Here is a 20,041-nt window from a genome sequence, read left to right on the forward strand (position 1 = left end):
CGTTTTTTTTAAATTACTTTACAACCATCGCAAGACTAAGGTCTTGCGATGGTTGTAAAGTGTATGGCCACCTTATCTCTCCCCTCCTAGTTGTCAAGGAAGATTTTTCCTCGAATCCTGTCCTGGTGACAACTGTAAAAGTTTGGGTTTCTCATCATGTTGTCTCATCAGGGGAGAGACCAGCTTCTATCCCCTCTACACCATCCCCCCAAAAAAAGGATTTGCTTAATTTTGAAGCAGTGGTTCTCAACCTGTTGGTAGTGACCCATAAGTTAGTCTTAACCCACAGTTGAAGGGGGTCGCAATGGGCCTTGTGCTGTGCTAGGTGAAAGGCTCTTCAGCCCTCTACTAGCGCAGCCGTGTTGGTTCTCCAGTCATGCCACTAGATGGCGCGGCGGCCTGGGCGGACCAGAGAGAGTGGAGCGGGTGGGTGTAACACATCGAGGGGAGGTGACGTGAGAGAACACCGGTTCTCATGTACAGCAATGGACCACTATGGCTAGGTGTGTACCAACAGCACACTACATGAGCCCCAGGCTGGCCCCCGTATTGGTGCATCCCGAAATGTGACCGTTGGGGGTCACCACAACTTGGAAAATGTTTCCAAGGGGTTCTGGCCCTAGGAAGGTTGGGAACCACTGCTTTAAAGAGAACCAGTCAGGGGGCTAGCCTAAAGAGTACAGAGACCTGCCAGTCTCTGGGCTACACTGAAGGGATGTTGAATGTTCTAGATGCCATTTACATGCACAACATGCAGCTGGAGCTTTACTACCAACTGGAATACATCTGAAAGGGCCCCATTATGTCTACTGAGGGCCACACTTTGGTAATACCACACAAATAGAGGTAGCACTGGGGTGCTATCAGTTAGAAAGAGGAAATTTTGGGTGGGGGTGGGGGGAGCTTCAAGGGGAACATTTCACCCAAGGAGGAACTACTGCCACCATTCCTGAGTGAGCCCAAAGTGACCCACTGTGAGGATGTGGTGCAATGATATGGATTGTCTCCTGTTTCAGGTAAGTATACCGCTTGACAGGTTCTCTAACATTGCTATACCCATTATGAACTTGTTGGTGAATTCTGTGGAATTGCGCAGTTACGGTCTTGCCGCGCACAGCCGGTCTAACAATGGGGGAATGAGACGGTGAATCTTATTGTCTAACCTTATTATCCTGGACAGTTACAACTCCCATCATACTGTGGGAACTTCTTTTAATATTTAGTTTTTTTTCCTCTCTCCATTTCAGAAGAATGATGAGAATGGGAACTGTTCTGGAGAAAGTATTGAGTTCCCCACCACGAACCTGTATGAACTGGAGAGCCGGGTTCTCACCGACCATTGGTCCATCCCTTACAAGCGGGAGGAGTCCCTGGGCAAGTGCTTAATAGCCTCCACCTACCTGGCGAAACTCGGTAAGTTATCTACTTATGTCTTATGAGAACTATGAGGAGTCATTTCCACCCATCCTCAGTTAGAACCGACGTGCGACATTGAAACTGTCACAGGTCGGCTCTATAGATCGGGAAGTCAGTGAACACATACCGTCGCCTGCTCACTTCCCGATCATCTCTCTGCAGAGAGCTGTGACTGTCAGTCACCACTCCCCGCAGGGATTCCCTCTACGATCCTCCAGCGCTGACTGTTGGAACGGACGGGGGAGGGGGCGGGCACAGCTGGCTCTGCCTTTAGATAGGCAGAGCCAGCTGTCAATCAGTCAGCTGGGTGGGTCTCAATAGTAGTGTTGGGATCCGTCCTGGCTGCGGCGCTCTCGGTATACAGCAGGCAATAGCTTGCTATATACTGAGCTTTTGGTCACCGGAGGAGGTTTAGTATATGTCCCCCGTGACCCTAAAGAGAACTATGACATAAGGAGGTTACCCCCATAGTTCTCTTTTATCTACATACAAAGCCATCTACAACTCTACTCCGAGCTACTTCATCAATCTCTTCTCAGACCATCACCAAATCTGTCCCCTCCATTCCTCCCTAGACCTTCTACTCTGCAGCTCCCTCTTCACCCCCTTCCATGCTCATCTCCAGGACTTCTCCAGAGTCTCACCCATCCTCTGGAACTCCCTACCACAATCTGTCCAACTATCCCCTACTGTCTGTAGACAATCTCTGAAAACTCATCTCTTCAGGGAAGCCTTTCCCACCACCCAACCACAGAGCTATGACCTTCATCAACTCATCCCTCAGTTATTACATCTTGTATCACTAGGTGACAAGAAAGCATGGAGTCGGCTTTCTGGCCAATCAGGACACAGCAATCATTACATAGCGCCCGGCTTCCTGATTGACCAGCTTCCCAACCAATCAGGAAGCCGGGCATCGTGTTATGATGCGTTGCCTGGCTTCCTGATAACGGAAGTATCGTGCTAGACATCGGAGCATTTGGGAGAGCAAGAGTACTCGCCCAAATACTTGGCATCTGCACCAATACTAGTATCAGTGCATCCCTACCAGGCAAGACACTTGGGACATGTAGTCCCTTGTTTAGTGAGCCCCTCTCCTCCCACCACCACCAGCTATGTTAGAGGGAGGGAAGGGACGGATCGGTGACATGATTGTGAGTTTTACCTCCACTTTTTGTATTTCTGAAGACTTTATCAATGCGATACATAAGTATAATTGATGAGGGGAAGGGGTGACATTTATAGGATTCCTGATCACTGGAAATCCGCTTTAAGTTTCAGTCCAGTGGCGTAACAATCACCATAGCGACCCAGGCGGTCGCTATGGGGCCCAGGGCACAGTGGGGCCTGGCCAGATGCTGTGCGGGCCGTCTGGGTCGCTATGGGATCTTCTGCTGCTGGCTTTCACTGGCGTCTGAAGACGAACACGCCGCTGTTCAGATCATCTGTGCAGCGGCGCGTTCGTCTCCACAGTCAATGAGATCCCTTAAATTTGGACATGAACTTGTAGTGCTATTGTATCAATAAACTACTTACATGTCACATCCTAACCCCTTTACCTTGGGAGTAATGGCGCCCCTTCTGTAACCTGTTTACTAGAACACAATCATGTAATAATTGATGAGATTTGCATTCTCTAAATGTGACAATATGCTGGAACGGAAGGCGTTAATTATGCGAGCAGGATTTTTCCCAACTTTCTTCCTAATCAGCCGACTCCTCTCTGGCATAAGTTTTAGAAAGAAAAGAACCGTCTGTATTGATGCCGCATTTATTTTTGTCATTGCAACGTGTGTGTGTGTGTGTGTGTGTGTGTGTGTGTGTGTTATGGGCCATATATGACATGACAAAACGGCTCTGAATTCCTAAGCATGTGGTGTCAGCCCCGCCTACCTTATTGCTGTTTGATTACAAAGAACACAGACCCTCCCCCATATCCTTCTTGCTCCACCTTTTCATCTCTGCCCCCTTCTCTACCTTATCTCTAGGGATGCACCGATACCATTTTTTTAAGACCGAGTACCAATACTTTTGATCTAGTACTCGCAGATACCAATTACTGATACTTTTTCTTAAAGGGACAGGTCACATTTTTTCTAAAGCAATACAGACTAATGCTTTAAGGTCACTTTCTTAATATTATGATTCATGAGATGACGAGGGAGCATGACGCCGGCTTCCCGACCAGTCAGAATGCCGGGCGCTGCGTCATTACACGGCGCCTGGCTTCCGGATTTGCTAGCTTCCTGACCAATCGGGAAGCCGGGCAGCGCTTCATTGCATGCTACCCAGCTTCCTGATTGGCCGGGAAGTTGGCTCCATGCTATCTCATCACAAGTGACGAGAGAGCATGGAGCCGTTTCCTGGCCAATCAGGAAACCTTCCTGATACACGTGCTACGTATCGGAGCATTTGGGCGAGTACGAGTACTCACCCACATACTTGGTATCGATACCGATACTAGTATCGGTGCATCCCTACTTATCTCCTCCCTTCCACCATCTCCTCCCTCATCTCCTCCCTTCCACCACCTCCTCCCTCATCTCCTCCCTTCCACCACCTCCTCCCTCATCTCCTCCCTTCCACCACCGCCTCCTCCCTGGCAGGATCAAGAAATATCCCTTGCACTTATAGAACAAATAAATATAACAAATAACTTGCAGTGGAATATTTAACAGACCAAAAGGGAGCAAATAGAGTCCATTTGTTGGCATGTACATGCACTTCAAATGCAGCAGATTACACTCGGGTGTAAAACTCAAACTTCATAGACACAAATGCAAATTCTTTATTGGGTGTAATGGCTCTTTATATGTATTTCACGGGTTGTCTATTCTGCTTTAAATAAATGTAAATAAAAGAAACTCGTCCTTTCTTTGTTTATTGCAGCAGCCGCGAGCGCAGACAATAGACAGCTTATTGAAGCTGCCTGGCTGTTATCAGCGTCCTCTCACTTGACAATAATGTGTCTGATTTCAGCCGTGTTATATAATAACAACCTGCCATTATATTATGAATCTTTTATAGATGCTTGTTATATTCTGCTTGCTGGTTTCCCTTAAAGTGACAGATCTTCAGACCTTTTACTAGGGATTTTAAGGGCTTAATATTGAGCATTTCCTGTATCTCTTCAGGATGTGAAAGGTCTTCTTCGCCTGATTTTCGATGCTTGCCCGCCCTTGATGCAGAGAGCAGCGCTGGTGTGAATGTCGGCGCTGCTTTGTACCTTATTATCCTGAGTGCAGAGCACTATGGTGACCCCCCCTCAGACGATGAGTCCATAACTCTGTACTCTGTGTTCAGTCTTCCAGAAGACTAAGGACATCTAGTGAGGGATAACAACACAGAGGAGGGTTTTTAGACCCCATTCACACTGAGCAACATGAAAAATCGCGCGTTTTCAAGCTCGGCGACATGAGCTTCTTTGCACATTTATGCGCGCTACGTAGCACGACTTTTGGGAGGGACTTCGTCGCTGCTACATTGGGCTGTAACCAATCAAAAGAGTTCATGATGTTACCTCATTCCTTCCTTCCATATTGCTGTGCAAAAATGACACTTCTGTAGTGCGATATCGCGCGACAAGGTCGTGCAATATCGCCGGTAATGTGCAACATTGAGCGACACCATTAAATCTATTGGGGCCAAATCGCGTGACATCCGCCGAAAAATAGGTCATGTTCGAGCTAAAAGCTTGAGCGACGAGCCACAGGCGACATTAAGCTGTGAGATGTGAACAGCTCCATTGAAATGCATTGGACGAGCTACATTGAGCGGAAATATGCGCGACAAACCGCTCAGTGTGAACGGGGTCTCATTGTAAATATCCTGAGGGGTTTAGACACCCGGTGGCCAGACAATGTTTCAATTCTAATCTATCTATATTTATTTATTACCGGTATTTATGTTTAGCAGCGATGCACCGATACCGGCTTTTCTGTATCGAGTACCGATACAGGGGAGGGGCTGGATTCCCCGCTCCCCGCTCCGATCTGCCAGCGCTGACTGACGGAACGGACGGGGGAGGGGGCGGGTACAGCTGGCTCTGCCTCTAGATAGGCAGAGCCAACTGTCACTCACGCAGCTGGGCGGATCCCAGCACAATTGTCGGGATCCGCTCCGGCTGCGGCGTCTCAGTATATAGGGAGCTGTAGCTCCCTATATACTGAGCCTAGGGTGATGGGAGGACGCTAGTTTGTGTCCTCCCGTTACCCTAAGGAGAACTATGGGGAAAAGCCTTAACCCCTTAGTTCTCCTTTTAAGCAAGCCGGGCGGGATTGGTAATGACTCACCGCCCAGCTTCCCAATTAGCTGGGAAGCCGTTTCCATGCTCCATCACCAGGTGATGAAGCATGGAGCCAGTTTCCCGACCAATCAGGAAGCCAGGGGCGAGACAGGGTCTCTTTGAAGCTGAACTTTAGGCAGATAGAAAAGACCCAAATGAATGCTTCACTTCATGAAGTGTGTATTGTGTATTATGTTTGACAATGTATATAAATGTGCTGTTTTCTTCTCTCAGGTCTTTCAGATTCTGATGAAAGCTGCAAAAGGTTTATGGACCGATGTATGCCGGAAGCTTTTAAAAAGGTAACTAGGATAACTTAAGGGTTCGGTCATTATGGTTGACGTGTGGTGGTGGTGGGAGCTGGGATGAGGGCACATACGGTGTGGTTATTGTACATCATTGGAGAAGGTTTTGTTGTTTGTGTGACATAAGTTGGAAAGTGGATTGGATTCAGTGTGGTTTTGACATAAAAAGAGGTGTGGGGAATTGATGCCCTTGTTGGGTGTTTGACACTATGGGGAAGTGATTGGGTGGTGTCTTTGTGGGTTGTTTGACATGATAGGATGTGTGGTTTGGTGTCAGTACGGGTTGTGGGTTGCCCTTGTATGAATATGGATTGTGGTTTGGTGGCTTTGTTGGTAACTTGACATGATGGGGGTTGTGGTGTCCTTGGTGGTTTGCCATGCTAACGTGTGTGGTTTGTTGTTGTTGTGGGTTGTTTCACATGATATGGGTGTGGAGAATTGATGCCCTTGTTGGGTGTTGGACATAAGAATGTGGTTTGGTGTCAGTAAGGGGTATGATTTGGTGTTTTGAGGATTGTTTGACGTGATCGGTGTATGGTTTGGTGTCAGTAAGGGTTGTGGTTTGATGCCCTTGTGGGTTATTTGAGATAATGTGTTGTGGTTTGGTGTCCTTTTTGGTGGTTTGCCATGCTAGGGGTGTGACTTGCTGTCAGCAAGGTGTGTGGGTTGTTTGGTATTATAGGGACGTGGTGTGGTGTCCTTCGTGGTTTGCCATGCTAGTGGTGTGACTTGGTGTCAGTAAGGTGTGCTGCTCATTGCCCATGTGGGTTGTTTGGCATGATAGGGATGATGCTTGGTGTCCACATGGGTTGTGTTGTGATGGTGTTGTGGTTGCAATCATATCTTTAGACCCTTGGTTCTCAACTGGTGGGTCGTGACCCAAAAGTGGGTCGCAAACCCTTGTTCAGTGGGTCACCGCATGCCTGCCACTTTTCTAGGTTAGAGGCTCCTCAGCCCCCTCCCCCCTAGCGCAGCACTGTCAGTTCTCACGCCAAGCAGCCATTCAAAATAAGTTGTCAAGTGTCAGATTGAGGTTGGGTGGGATGGGGCTTTGGCCGTGAGGGAGCTCCATCCATACGTCTATTCCTTACAGCTCCCTCAAGTCCTGTAGAGGTTCGTGGACCGGAGTGACGTCACATTCTGGCTCCCGGCACCTCTACAGGGTGCATAAGGGAGCTGTACAAACAATGCACGTATGGATGGAGATCAGTCATAGCACAGCAACCCACACTGGACCCCAGGCTGAGGATCCACTCCAGTACTTGTACGATAGGGAGAATGGGTGGATCTTAGAAATGGGGGGAGTGTGTGAGAATGTGTCTGTGGTTGTGTCTGTCAGTGTTTTTTGAGGGCCCATTCACACTATTACAGTGAGTTAATCACACAGTCCCGTGCAATTTACGCACTGTACCATGCAAAATCACACATTCTGGTATGGTAGGTGTTTCGCATTGCCATTCATTTGTATGGCACCCCACACACACACACACCTCCCACCCACAGTTTGATCGTCCGCACCGGAACGCGTGGTACCGCAGTGACGTGTTTCAAAGAGGTGCAACTTGGATCATAACTTAATGACCAAGGACAAATGTGGCTCCTGAGATTACGCAGGTTGAGAACCTCTGCTTTAGACTATATTTACATACAATACTGAATTTTATCTGTCCTATAGGATAATATAAAACTGTACACGGCATTAATAATGCTACTCTGACTGCTTCCAACAAAGAGACAATAGTCTATTGCTGGTATCCTCTGTCATTCTAATTAAAGTCACCTGGGCTGAGTCATTTACCCAGAGCCGGACCCAAATGCTTTCATTTACTTATTAACTTCTGTAACTTGTCATTAGAAAGGATAAGGGAAGGGAAGGAGAGATTCTCATTGTGAGAATCGGACATGTTGGCAAATGTTCAGCTTAAAGTCAGTGTGTCCAAGACTTGGATCTGTGACTTATGCCCTGGGACATACAGCACTTTGAAATTTTGAAACCTATTTAAAGTGGACCTGTTGTGTGGGAGCTGCGTTCATTCACAGCGAGCAGAGTCCTAGGCAATTAGGATTAGGGTCAAGTCAAATGACTAGTCTCCAGTATTGCCTGTGGTCTACCTGCAGCCGATCTTTTCCCAGTCAATGATTTACCATGTCTTGTTCTGCACTGTCTGCGTGTGGAGGTATCCATTCTTGGTAGAGGCCGGACTTTTCTCACTCGGGTGAAAGCTGCTCTTGATGGCTGGCGGTGTGATGGCTGGCGGTGTGATGGCTGGCGGTGTGATGGCTGGCGGTGTGATGGCTGGCGGTGTGATGGCTGGCGGTGTGATGGCTGGCGGTGTGATGGCTGGCGGTGTGATGGCTGGCGGTGTGATGGCTGGCGGTGTGATGGCTGGCGGTGTGATGGCTGGCGGTGTGATGGCTGGCGGTGTGATGGCTGGCGGTGTGATGGCTGGCGGTGTGATGGCTGGCGGTGTGATGGCTGGCGGTGTGATGGCTGGCGGTGTGATGGCTGGCGGTGTGATGGCTGGCGGTGTGATGGCTGGAGGTGTGATGATTGACCAACAAGAAGCAGTAGATGTGGAGGAAGCGCAGAACCAAAGAATAAATAAAGCAAAAGCAGGGAGATCCTTGCACTGCAGGTCCTCAGATACAGCTTCCTCTCCAGCAAGGAGAACAGTGAGCAGCGCAGTGGTGACCTAACCAAATCTCAGTCAATCTGGTCTAGTGGTCAGCAGGTCTTAGGTGATCTCAGGCTGCAAGGCTTGTGCAGGTGTGACAGTGATTGTGCCATACATAGCACTTCCAAGGGCTGCTAGTGAGAACTTCAATGGTCTGGAGCTTATTATTAAACTGATTTTTGCGGCCGGCCTAGGCACAAGCAATCACTGATTTATTTTAGCATTAAACGTGTGCTAGCACCCACCGGAGTAGTTGGACAGACCAGCTGAGTGGCAATATGTCACCAAATGTCATTCACAATGAGAGATCTGACTGCCTTAGATGACCCAAATGCACTCTACGATAACATGCAATTGTTTAATTGCTCTGCGCTTGGACTGACGCCACTTTCCGTTTCTTTTCAAGTTGCTAACCTCCACCGCTGTCCACAAATGGGGCACAGAGATCCACGAGGGCATCTACAACATGCTGATGCTACTGATTGAGCTGGTGGGGGAAAGAATCAAGCAGGAGCCAATTCCCACCGGTCTGCTGGGCGTGCTGACAATGGTAATGTGTGCACACTTTTCTGTTTTCGGTCCATGGCGGGCTCTTCCATTAAAGCAATTGCATTAAAAGCTCAGGCAGTTTACTGGCTTGGCTATTTATTAAGAGCTCCAGGCAATTCACAGGAAGGACGGAGTGCTTTATTCCACTCTAATGCATTAGCCTGTAAAGTGATCAATAACACTTCTCACTTGGGTTCAGTGGAGCAGAGTATGAGTAGGGATGCTTTAGCTCCCTGGAAAATGTGTGTAGTTAACACGTGCCGAAAGGGCCTCTGGGTAGCCGCCATTTTATTGAAATACAGCAGCAGGGGTTACCTTAAAGAATTTGTAAACCCCAATCGCTAAAATCTTATGTAATCTTTTACTTGTATCATTTCAAATGTAAGTTTTGATGTTTTTAAAATCTGCCATTTTCATCTAAATGATCCCTGATGATCCTGTCCTGAAGGTCCTTGTTAAATCCTCTACTGCTATAGGGTGACAACACTTTGTCCCTGCCTCCCAATTATGATCATGCATTGTCACCTTGCCACATGGGTTTTCTCATGCAACTGTATCAAAAGATTCTCAGATTGGCAGCAAAATCGCAGATCCCTGACCCTTCAGCACATACAAGCAGTGCCAAAGTCAAATGATTAATAAAATATGGATGCCATTGGCGGGATCATGAAAATGTCTGTCATCTTGCTAAATGAAATTTTATGTCGTTTTAGGCTTTTAATCCTGATAACGAATACCATTTCAAGAACCGGATGAAGATGAGCCAGAAGAACTGGGCGGATGTGTTCGGAGAGGGGAATACATATGCCTTATCGCCAGCGAGCACCCTTCAGAAGGTGAGAGGTGTCCATCTTGTTCTGTATTGATGTGTCACGATTAGCGGATGCTGATGTCATTTCTTGTGTCTCTCAGGAGCCTCACGGTTGGCTGGTGGATCTGGTGAACAGGGTAAGACTTTTACACACGATCAGAAACTGACGTTTTTATTGGTCTTTTGGAATGGAATGTCAATTGTCTCTTTTTTCCCCTCTAGTTTGGAGAGCTGGGTGGATTATCTGCTATTCAGTCCAAGTTGAATGCTGACAATATAGAACTTGGGGTAAGACGCATTTATTGTTCCCTCCTAGATAAGAATTTAAAACGTGTTTTAATTTTGTCTGCTTTGCTGTATCCTAAATTTTAGAACTATAACACAATAATCTTACTGTTGTGTTACCAAAAGGCACAGCCTCGGCTCCTCTTGGGGTGGGTCAGTGATGCCCACCCTCTTTTAACCCCCTTTCTGTGAGCCCAAGGTATCAAGGACCTACTCCCTGCGTCATCAAGCCACCCTAAGTTCACAGTGGAACGATGCAGAGACTTGTGGCCATATCAATACATAAGTGCTGTGCTCTGCATCATTGAGGGCCCTGTCTCACCATCAAGAGTGCATTCCAGAGGCCGAACACACTGGAACGCACTCTTGCTGGTGTGACTGGGCCTGAGGATTGCCACCGAATGGAGAAGCGGAGACCCCTCAGCACATGGTTATAGGACCAAAGACAGATCTAAACAAAGGTTTGTATACAGAAAGTTAGAGGGAGCGTGCTATATTTAGGGAGCCTGCCGAGCTTGGGCCTATGTCCATGTGGAGTGTTGTGTGTGAAAAGGCAATCAGCAGTAACAGATATAATCAAACCAAACTGGATCCAAAAATAATGCAGCAGTCAAAACCACTGAGATCATATCTTTTTCTGATTCTGGCGTTTGATGTGAACATTAAATCTAAACTCTGGGAACAGAAACCTTCATTTACAAATATGTATTTCAGTAGCCACAAATAATGCATCACTGTGCTGTATATATCCTGTGCAGAGAGCAGAGCTGTGGGAGAGGCCCAGCAGGCCCTACCCACTACAGGCTGCCTTCAGAAAACTACAGGAGGGGGCGGAGACAAGACCAGTCACCCTGCACAAGGAGAGAGAGCAGCAGTGAGCGGTCTTTATAACAGGAAGCTCCAAGTTTCACACTGGACAGATCTTGAAGAAATGCACAAAGCTCACCTAGATTCATGGAAAAATACTCCTGACTCTTGTATTTAGACTAAGTTTGCTGATCCCGGAGTTCAGCATTAACTGACGCTCCTGTCCTGTATGTACATGATTTTATGCATTGCACTGCTGTTACATGATTGCATGAATATGTGTGCATGAAGGAGCCCCTTTTGTCTGTCTTGGGGTACCCTAATGCGTATGTAACTATTCCAGTCTGAACTCCTGAGACTGTAACATGTCATGTTTTTATTTCTACCAGGCAGTGTCGGCGCTGGTTCAGCCCCTGGGAGTGTGCGCAGAATACCTTAATTCCTCTACTGTACAGGTAGCAGATCTATAATGGGGGTTTTTACTTTAATGTGTTTGTTTTAAGACATTCATTTTTATTTTTTTTAATGAAGGAAATGTTAGAACATCGTTTTAGTGACCGTCTGTTTATCAAGTAGTAGAAGTGCAACTGCTGAACAGATGCATCTATATACCATGGCTGAGCACCTGCATCTATATACCATGGCTGAGCACAAGCATCTATATACCATGGCTGAGCACATGCATCTATGTACCATGGCTGAGCACAAGCATCTATATACCATGGCTGAGCACAAGCATCTATATACCATGGCTGAGCACATGCATCTATATACCATGGCTGAGCACATGCATCTATATACCATGGCTGAGCACATGCATCTATATACCATGGCTGAGCACATGCATCTATATACCATGGCTGAGCACATGCATCTATATACCATGGCTGAGCACAAGCATCTATATACCATGGCTGAGCACATGCATCTATATACCATGGCTGAGCACATGCATCTATATACCATGGCTGAGCACATGCATCTATATACCATGGCTGAGCACATGCATCTATATACCATGGCTGAGCACATGCATCTATATACCATGGCTGAGCACATGCATCTATATACCATGGCTGAGCACATGCATCTATATACCATGGCTGAGCACATGCATCTATATACCATGGCTGAGCACATGCATCTATATACCATGGCTGAGCACATGCATCTATATACCATGGCTGAGCACATGCATCTATATACCATGGCTGAGCACATGCATCTATATACCATGGCTGAGCACATGCATCTATATACCATGGCTGAGCACATGCATCTATATACCATGGCTGAGCACATGCATCTATATACCATGGCTGAGCACATGCATCTATATACCATGGCTGAGCACATGCATCTATATACCATGGCTGAGCACATGCATCTATATACCATGGCTGAGCACATGCATCTATATACCATGGCTGAGCACATGCATCTATATACCATGGCTGAGCACAAGCATCTATATACCATGGCTGAGCACAAGCATCTATATACCATGGCTGAGCACATGCATCTATATACCATGGCTGAGCACATGCATCTATATACCATGGCTGAGCACATGCATCTATATACCATGGCTGAGCACATGCATCTATATACCATGGCTGAGCACATGCATCTATATACCATGGCTGAGCACATGCATCTATATACCATGGCTGAGCACATGCATCTATATACCATGGCTGAGCACAAGCATCTATATACCATGGCTGAGCACAAGCATCTATATACCATGGCTGAGCGCATGCATCTATATACCATGGCTGAGCGCATGCATCTATATACCATGGCTGAGCACCTGCATCAATGTATAGATACTACATGGGGGTTCTGCAATGTTTTTTCATGTCAAATAGTTGAGGTTTAGTTTAGTTTCCGGCGACGTTAATGGCTAATGTGCGTTGCTAATAAAGCTTAAAAGAGAACTATAGCCAAATGGGGGGGGGGGGGGGGGAAAAGGACAGAAAGGATCCCGACAATATTGTTGTTATCCACCCGCTGCCTGATTGACAGCTGGCTCTGCCTCTGTGGAGATACAGCCAGCAGTGCCCGCCCCCTGCCCTGTCTGTACCTCCAATGAGTGCTGGAGGAGCAAGGAGAGGAGGGAATCCTCGCGGGGAGTGGTGACTGACGGGCATCGTTCTCTGCAGGGAGATGCTGTGAGCTTTGTGATCGGTCAGCTCTCAATCTATAGAGCTGGTGTGTGACAGCTGCAATGTCCCACAACCGGCTTTAAGTACTGGAAAGAGTATATTTTGCTCTCCCAATAGTTCTCCTTTAAAGGAGAACTATGAGGTGAGTGATTTTACACCTCATAGAGCTGACGTGTGACATTGAAACTGTCACACGTCGGCTCTATTGATCGGGAAGTGAGTGAACACATACCGTCGCTTGCTCGATCCTCTAGCGCTGACTGGAGGAACGGACGGGGGAGGGCTTAGCTAGCTCCTCCTCTAGATAGGCAGAGCCCGGTGTCAATCAGCCAGCTGGGTGGCTCTCGACAGTATTGTCGTGATCCGTCCCTGCTGCGCTGATCTCAGTATAGAGCGGGCAATAGCTCGCTATATACTGAGGTTGGGTCACAGGAGGAGGTTAGTATATGTCCTCCCATGACCCTAAAGATAGCTATAGGATAAAAAGGTTACCCCTTAGTTATCTTAAGTTAAAAAATGCTAAATTCAGCATTAAAATGCATATATGTAGGCCATTTAACCTACCTAGGTATCTGCAGTTCTGTTCATATACTCCTGTAAAGACTATATATGCATTGTGACACCACTATTCAACGTTGCTTTTTCGTGCTTTTCTGTGTTAGTTCCCTGACCTCTCCCCATTCTCCCCTCCTGTATGCTGTGTCAGTGAGTCTCCCCCAACCCTTATTTCCTACTATGTGCTAATATGGCAGCACTGTGTGTTTGCAATAGAGCTTGATTCACTCGCAGTGCTTGTACTTCCATGTAAAGGTTGTTTTATGGTGTGCACAACATAATGGGACGCCAACATAAAAAGCAATTGCGCTAGCTGTATCTATTGAACGTACCAAACCCATTACTGGATTAAAGCTTTGTTTATAACATTGCGGCTTTTAAAATATTAAAATAATTTTACTTCTTACCCATCAGCCAATGCTGGATCATGTTATTCATAAGATGATAAAGTACGTGCAGAATGTGGAAGAGAAGGATCTGAAGGATAAGGTATGGTTACATTAATCTGCGTGGACTCTCGCTTTTATATATGAGTTACAGGTAGATTGTAAATCCTGTTTGCTTGAAGCTCAAAGCATTGTCTGCCTGCACAGTGCTTGGGTTTTTACTGGGCCCAGAGCAGCACTTTTTTTTTCTGTTACCTGTAGTGCCACCTGCTGGTGCATCTGGTATTGTACGGGTCCCCATAATGTACAGTTAAACTGGCCATATACTTTACCACCTGCGGGCCGAACCAAGAAAATATAGCAGAATCTGTAATGTTTTCTTCCCCCGCTGTTTTCATTGTATTCTGACAGCGGATTGGCTGCAAGGTTCGTTAGGCCAAAGAGTTTCAATCCAGCTCCTATCATCTGATCGAGGGATGACAGATGGAAGGGTGCCCACAGCTGAACCCACTGTGCAAAATGCACATAGTGTATGGCCAGCTTTAGTCTGATAAATATTGTACAGCTGGACATGGGTCCAACAAACACTGTACACAAGGTCAGAGAGGGCCCCACATTTGATTGTGGAGTTGAAGTGGGGTCCTGCATCTGTTTATGGGGTTGGTGTGGGACCCCAATTAGGGCATCTTCTGGTTTCTTGTACTTCCTCTTGAGAGGTCCAGGCTTGTACATTACCTGCATCATTACGTGTACATCACCTGCCAGAGCAGCTTTTCCAGAAGATGGAGGTTCTTTCTGCCAATGCAGCCTTTGTTAATCCCCAGTAATTCTTCTTCCATCCTGCAGAGGTTAGTCAGTATCCCCGAGCTCCTGTCTGCCATTAAGCTGCTGTGCATGCGCTTCCAGCCGGACTTGGTGAATGCGGTGGACGATCTCAGGCTGGAGATCTTACTTCGAATGCTGAAATCTCCTCACTTCAGCGCAAAGATGAATTCTCTTAAAGAAGTAAGTCTGCCGCCACGTGAAATGTGTCTTTCTGCCGCATTCCCACCCCAATGAACAGTGCACCTTTCTGTGGCTTTATGATGAACGCCTTCTGTTCCTTTTTCCTCCAGGTAACCAAATTAATAGAGGACAGCACTTTATCAAAATCTGTGAAGAACGCCATAGATACCGACCGACTCCTGGATTGGCTGGTGGAAAACTCTGTACTTTCAATAGCACTGGAAGGTCCGCGTTTCACTCGACTTATAAAATGTATTGAAACTTGCCATGTGTTATAGCCCATTCATACCATGGCGGCTGCGGATCAGGGCGGCTGCAGATTGATTTCAGGGAGGTTTTGGAAGCTTTTCATTGCATTTCAGTGCTGGAACGCAATTAAAAACGCCCAAAACACTAACCCAAAGATAGTGCAGGGGGTGGTTTGGATTGCACTGAGCCGTGCGGTTGCATGGGCGCTCCCCATAGCAATGTATGGGATCGTTCATGACTGCAGATCCACGCGGCCGAAGCGCCCCAGTGTGGATGGAGCCTTATGGTAGAGGAGGAGTGTTGTGGCGGATAGCCCAGTGTCCTCCAAACTTTTTTACTGGCTCTTTAAAAGAGAATCTCCAGGTCTTAAAGCTCTTGTAGGTGTATGTGGAAATCGATGGCAATCTGCTGCTTGCCAGCAATACTGACGTAGGCTGCGGGGATGTAATACTATGTACAGTACTCTGCTGGCCCCTCCAACAGTACTATGCTGGCCATACTCTGCCTGCATTGCATAGAGTAGCACAGAAACTCATTGATGATGTTACTGGGTCTAAAATATGCTATGTAATGAAAATGGAAAAGTTTTATTTAAAAAGCTCAACATGGTAATGGAGGGGGCATGGAGGAACCAGGAAATGCCAGATATAAGCGGAATAAACTTCAGCTTTGAATGTACATGTGGGCAGACAGGTTTAGGACCAGTTCACACCACAAATAGTGCGTTCCAGAGCACTGTACCGCAACCCAGCCGGCGCCCTGTTTTCATGGGCAGGAGGGGGCGTGTTGGTGCATTGACTGCAATGGCACCTCTGCCACGCCCCCCCCGCCGCCCACAGTGTGATTACCTGCACCCAAACACGTGGCCCATTAGTTCCTGCATTTCCGGTCCAGTGTGATCTGCAAAAATTTTGCATGCACTATTTTTGCACATCACACTGGGCCACAATGCAGGCACCAATGTGCCACGCGGGTGATCGCACTGCGGGAGGGGGGGGGGCGTGGCTGTGTTGCCATTGACTTCCACTCCTGAATGCAGGGAGGCGGCCGGGTTGCGATACAGTGCGTTCCAGAGGCTGACCGCTCTGGAACGCACTGCTGGTGATGTGAACCGGCCCTTACTCATAGTTGCATAGTTAGTCAGGTTGAAAAAAAATACACATGTCCATCGAATTCAACCTATAGTGATATGAGGGGGAAAAAAGCATTACTTATACATGCAGTGCTTCCCATGTAGTGCTTCCCAGTGATTTGTAGTTGAGGTTAATTGAGGCATCTTGCAGCAGCTGATGAGTTTCTATAGGATTTGATAAAAAGCAATCTATAAGAATTATTTTTCCTTGCAATAAAAAAAAAACAATTTGTCAAAAGTTTGGCTTTATAAGTTAAATGTCGATGAACTCCAGAGAGGACTGTATAAGCTTATTGGTGATTTCCTATTTCAGGAAACATTGACCAGGCACAGTACTGTGACCGGATAAAGGGAATCATTGAACTGCTTGGAAGTAAATTGTCCTTGGACGAACTTTCCAAAATCTGGAAGATACAGGTGAGAGACGTTTCTGAGGCAGTAATAGACGCACAACTTTCCTTTATTATTGTATGTTATATGTATGTTATATGTAGAGCAGAAGTTTCACTGTAAACATATAAATAGCATTTATTATGCCCGAACCCAGTTTTGCAACTTTGGCATGTTACTAAAACTGTATGAGGGGAATTCATCAAAACTGGAGGAGCTGTGCATAGCAACCAATCGGCATCCACCTTTTTATTTTCAAAGCTTAATTGAACAGACTGAAGAGAGGAGCTGATTGGTTGCCATAGGCGTCTGCTCCAGTTTTGATCAATTCCCCCCCCCCCCCCCTTTATATTAGGACAAAATTGAGCCTTTATCTGGTGCTATATGGTAATGGGGATCTCCTGAATTAGTTTCATTATCAAAGGAAAACCTGCCCAAAATCGTAAAAATAAAATGTTACCTGTATGTTTCTTGTCATTACCATGACCCGCCTCCAAAAAGCAACCTGAAATGAATTCCCCCTACTCCTGATGTGCATGGGGATATCACTTCTGTGTCCATTATTTATTATTTGTGGAGTATGAGGGCCCGGTATCAATAGTGCCGGAGGGGAGGGATTTCATGGGCTTTTTGATCATGTGATCATGTGATCATGTGATCATGTGATCATGTGATCATGTGATCAGTGTGCTCAGTGTGCTCAGTGTGCTTGACTGTGATCACGTGATTGTGAGCCTGTCCTACTGGCTCCGGACCATCATTCTGACCCGGAGAAGTCTTGACAGCCCTTGCACAGTGCTGGGGACACGCAATTTAGTACATTTTATAGCACATAACAGTGATTCATATATGTGGAAGTACAGGATAAGGTCTACCGCTGTAATGCAACATGTATGCATACAGCCGAAAGGAAAGGGTTACATTTGTTACCTGTTAAAGCTTCTAACACTTGTCGTCTTTCCCCAGTCAGGGCAGTCATCCACTGTGATCGAAAACATTCATACTATTATCGCAGCCGCAGCTGTGAAGTTCAACCCGGATCAACTAAACCACCTCTTTGTGCTGATTCAAAAGGTAATGTTACTAGGATTTGGGATATCGGCCGGCCGAGATCAGCGGAGACGTTTTCTGGACAGATTTGTACTTCTGACCTTTGCTTCGCATAATGCAGCAGATTTGTTGGTCTGTTTAAAGTGACACTAAACTCAGGAGTTAAATCTCAAAAATACATTCAAGTTCCCGTAAATCAACAACAATGTATCTCATTTGTGTATCACTCGGCTGTAGATCCTCAAATGATCTCTGACACTGTCCTCCTTTCTGGAGGGGGGCTACTTGTGTTCCCCATGGTCCCTGTGTGTATTGTAAAGTAGCCACCACTCCAAGCTCACTCTGGTGAAGAGCTACAGTCTTAATACAAATTAGTAGGGCTTCTCTGATACTGGTATCTGTGCCAAAACCGAGTATTTGGGCGAGTGCACGTAGTTGCCCAAATGCTCCCATACTTACCTCCGGGACCGGCTGTGCCGATGGAGCAAGGAGCCGGCTTCCTAACCAATCGGGAAGTCGGATGGCACCTCATGGCTCGCGTCCCGGCTTCCTGATTGGCTAAGAAGCCGGCTTCACTTGTTGCAAGGCAGCGTGGGTTCCTGACAAATCAGGAAGCCGGACGGCACCTCATGACATGCTGCCTGGCTTCCTGATTGGTCAGGAAGCCAGACAGCCTCGGCAAGTGAAGCCGGTGTTTCACTTGAACACCGGCTTCACAGGCAATCAGGAAGCTTTGCTACAGGTCATGATCCACCGCCCGATTTCCTGCAAAAGGGCACACACAGCACCGGTACTCAGTGTCAGCGAGTAACGGGGAGAAAAAATCTATACTTGTGCTTGATACCGAAAAACCGGTATCGGTGTATCCCTAGAAATTAGAGAACGAAACGTGAGATTGTAGTCCATCCTGGGAGCGAGCTTGGAGCGGTGACTACTTTACAAAACACACAGGGACCATGGGGAACAAAAGTAGTCACCCTCCAGAAGGAAGGACAGTGTCGGCACCAATTCAGAGATGATTGGAGGATCTACAGCCGAGTGATGTATAAGAAAGCTGCATTTTTGTTCATCGCTCGGGTTTAGTTTAGTGTCACTGTAAGAAGAGACTGTCGCCCGCCCATGCAGAGCAAAGTGAACGGAAAGGTTTCATTTAAAAAAATTTCATTGTCATATTGATGAGGGGTAGGGGAGGAAGAACCAGGGAACTCAAAATATAAGCAGATAAAACTTTAGCTTTATATGTTTTACACTCTTGATTTTATAAAAAGTGAATGATACAGTTGGGTTATCTTTGGTACCTCCTGTTATTTGCACACTGATCCCTTTTCTTTCTGCAGAGCTGGGAAACTGAATCCGATCGGGTTCGTCAGAAACTGTTGAGCCTCATCGGGCGTATTGGACGGGAGGCGCGCAACGAGACGACAACAGCAAAGGTGAGGCCTGGAATGAGTAAAATATTGCCGGCCCAGAGCCTACAGCCGTTATAACCACAGTAATTACATCTGGTACTCTGCAGGTGTTGGAGGTCCTCTGGGATCTCGCTCACTTACCAACTCTGCCATGTAACTTAATCCAACAAGCCTTAGAGGAGCACCTGACAATCCTGAGCGATGCCTATGCAGTAAAAGAGACTGTCAAAAGGAGCTACATTATAAAATGCATCGAGGACATTAAAAAGGTACGATTTACAACACTTCTATACTTGTTTCTTCAGGTTCTAATATGTGCAGAAATTGTCACGTGATCACGGACAGGTAATACATCCTGAGATTTACACATCAATGTCCATTGTATTATTCTACACACCATTAAGTTGCAGATAGCATGTTCTTGCTATTACCACAAGCAATGAAATATTGTGATACAATAATGGGAGGGGGCTGCAGAAACACCATTCATTCTCTGAAGAGAAATGAGTTGCTCCCAGGATGAAAATCACATTCAACCTCTTCATTCTATCTTTAGTGCTAAAA

The 20,041-nt window shown here is 46.7% G+C and overlaps 1 protein-coding gene across 1 annotated transcript in view; it reads left to right on the top strand.

Annotated features, from left to right (window-relative positions):
* Nucleotides 1-980: 980 nt before the first annotated feature.
* Nucleotides 981-20,041, top strand: part of USP24 (ubiquitin specific peptidase 24) — a 74,084-nt gene continuing 55,023 nt past the window's right edge. Inside the window, exons 1-15 of the mRNA XM_018566601.1 lie at nucleotides 981-1,016; nucleotides 1,248-1,413; nucleotides 5,936-6,003; nucleotides 9,088-9,231; nucleotides 9,944-10,066; nucleotides 10,143-10,178; nucleotides 10,264-10,329; nucleotides 11,523-11,588; nucleotides 14,271-14,345; nucleotides 15,089-15,247; nucleotides 15,358-15,472; nucleotides 16,942-17,045; nucleotides 17,985-18,092; nucleotides 19,406-19,501; nucleotides 19,585-19,746. Of these exons, the coding sequence (XP_018422103.1) occupies nucleotides 981-1,016; nucleotides 1,248-1,413; nucleotides 5,936-6,003; nucleotides 9,088-9,231; nucleotides 9,944-10,066; nucleotides 10,143-10,178; nucleotides 10,264-10,329; nucleotides 11,523-11,588; nucleotides 14,271-14,345; nucleotides 15,089-15,247; nucleotides 15,358-15,472; nucleotides 16,942-17,045; nucleotides 17,985-18,092; nucleotides 19,406-19,501; nucleotides 19,585-19,746 (1,524 nt within the window). The remainder of the gene's footprint in view (nucleotides 1,017-1,247; nucleotides 1,414-5,935; nucleotides 6,004-9,087; nucleotides 9,232-9,943; nucleotides 10,067-10,142; nucleotides 10,179-10,263; nucleotides 10,330-11,522; nucleotides 11,589-14,270; nucleotides 14,346-15,088; nucleotides 15,248-15,357; nucleotides 15,473-16,941; nucleotides 17,046-17,984; nucleotides 18,093-19,405; nucleotides 19,502-19,584; nucleotides 19,747-20,041) is intronic.

The sequence above is a fragment of the Nanorana parkeri genome, unplaced genomic scaffold (assembly GCF_000935625.1).
Source record: "Nanorana parkeri isolate BGI_ZX_2015 unplaced genomic scaffold, ASM93562v1 scaffold962, whole genome shotgun sequence".
NCBI classification, from domain to species: Eukaryota; Metazoa; Chordata; class Amphibia; order Anura; family Dicroglossidae; genus Nanorana; species Nanorana parkeri.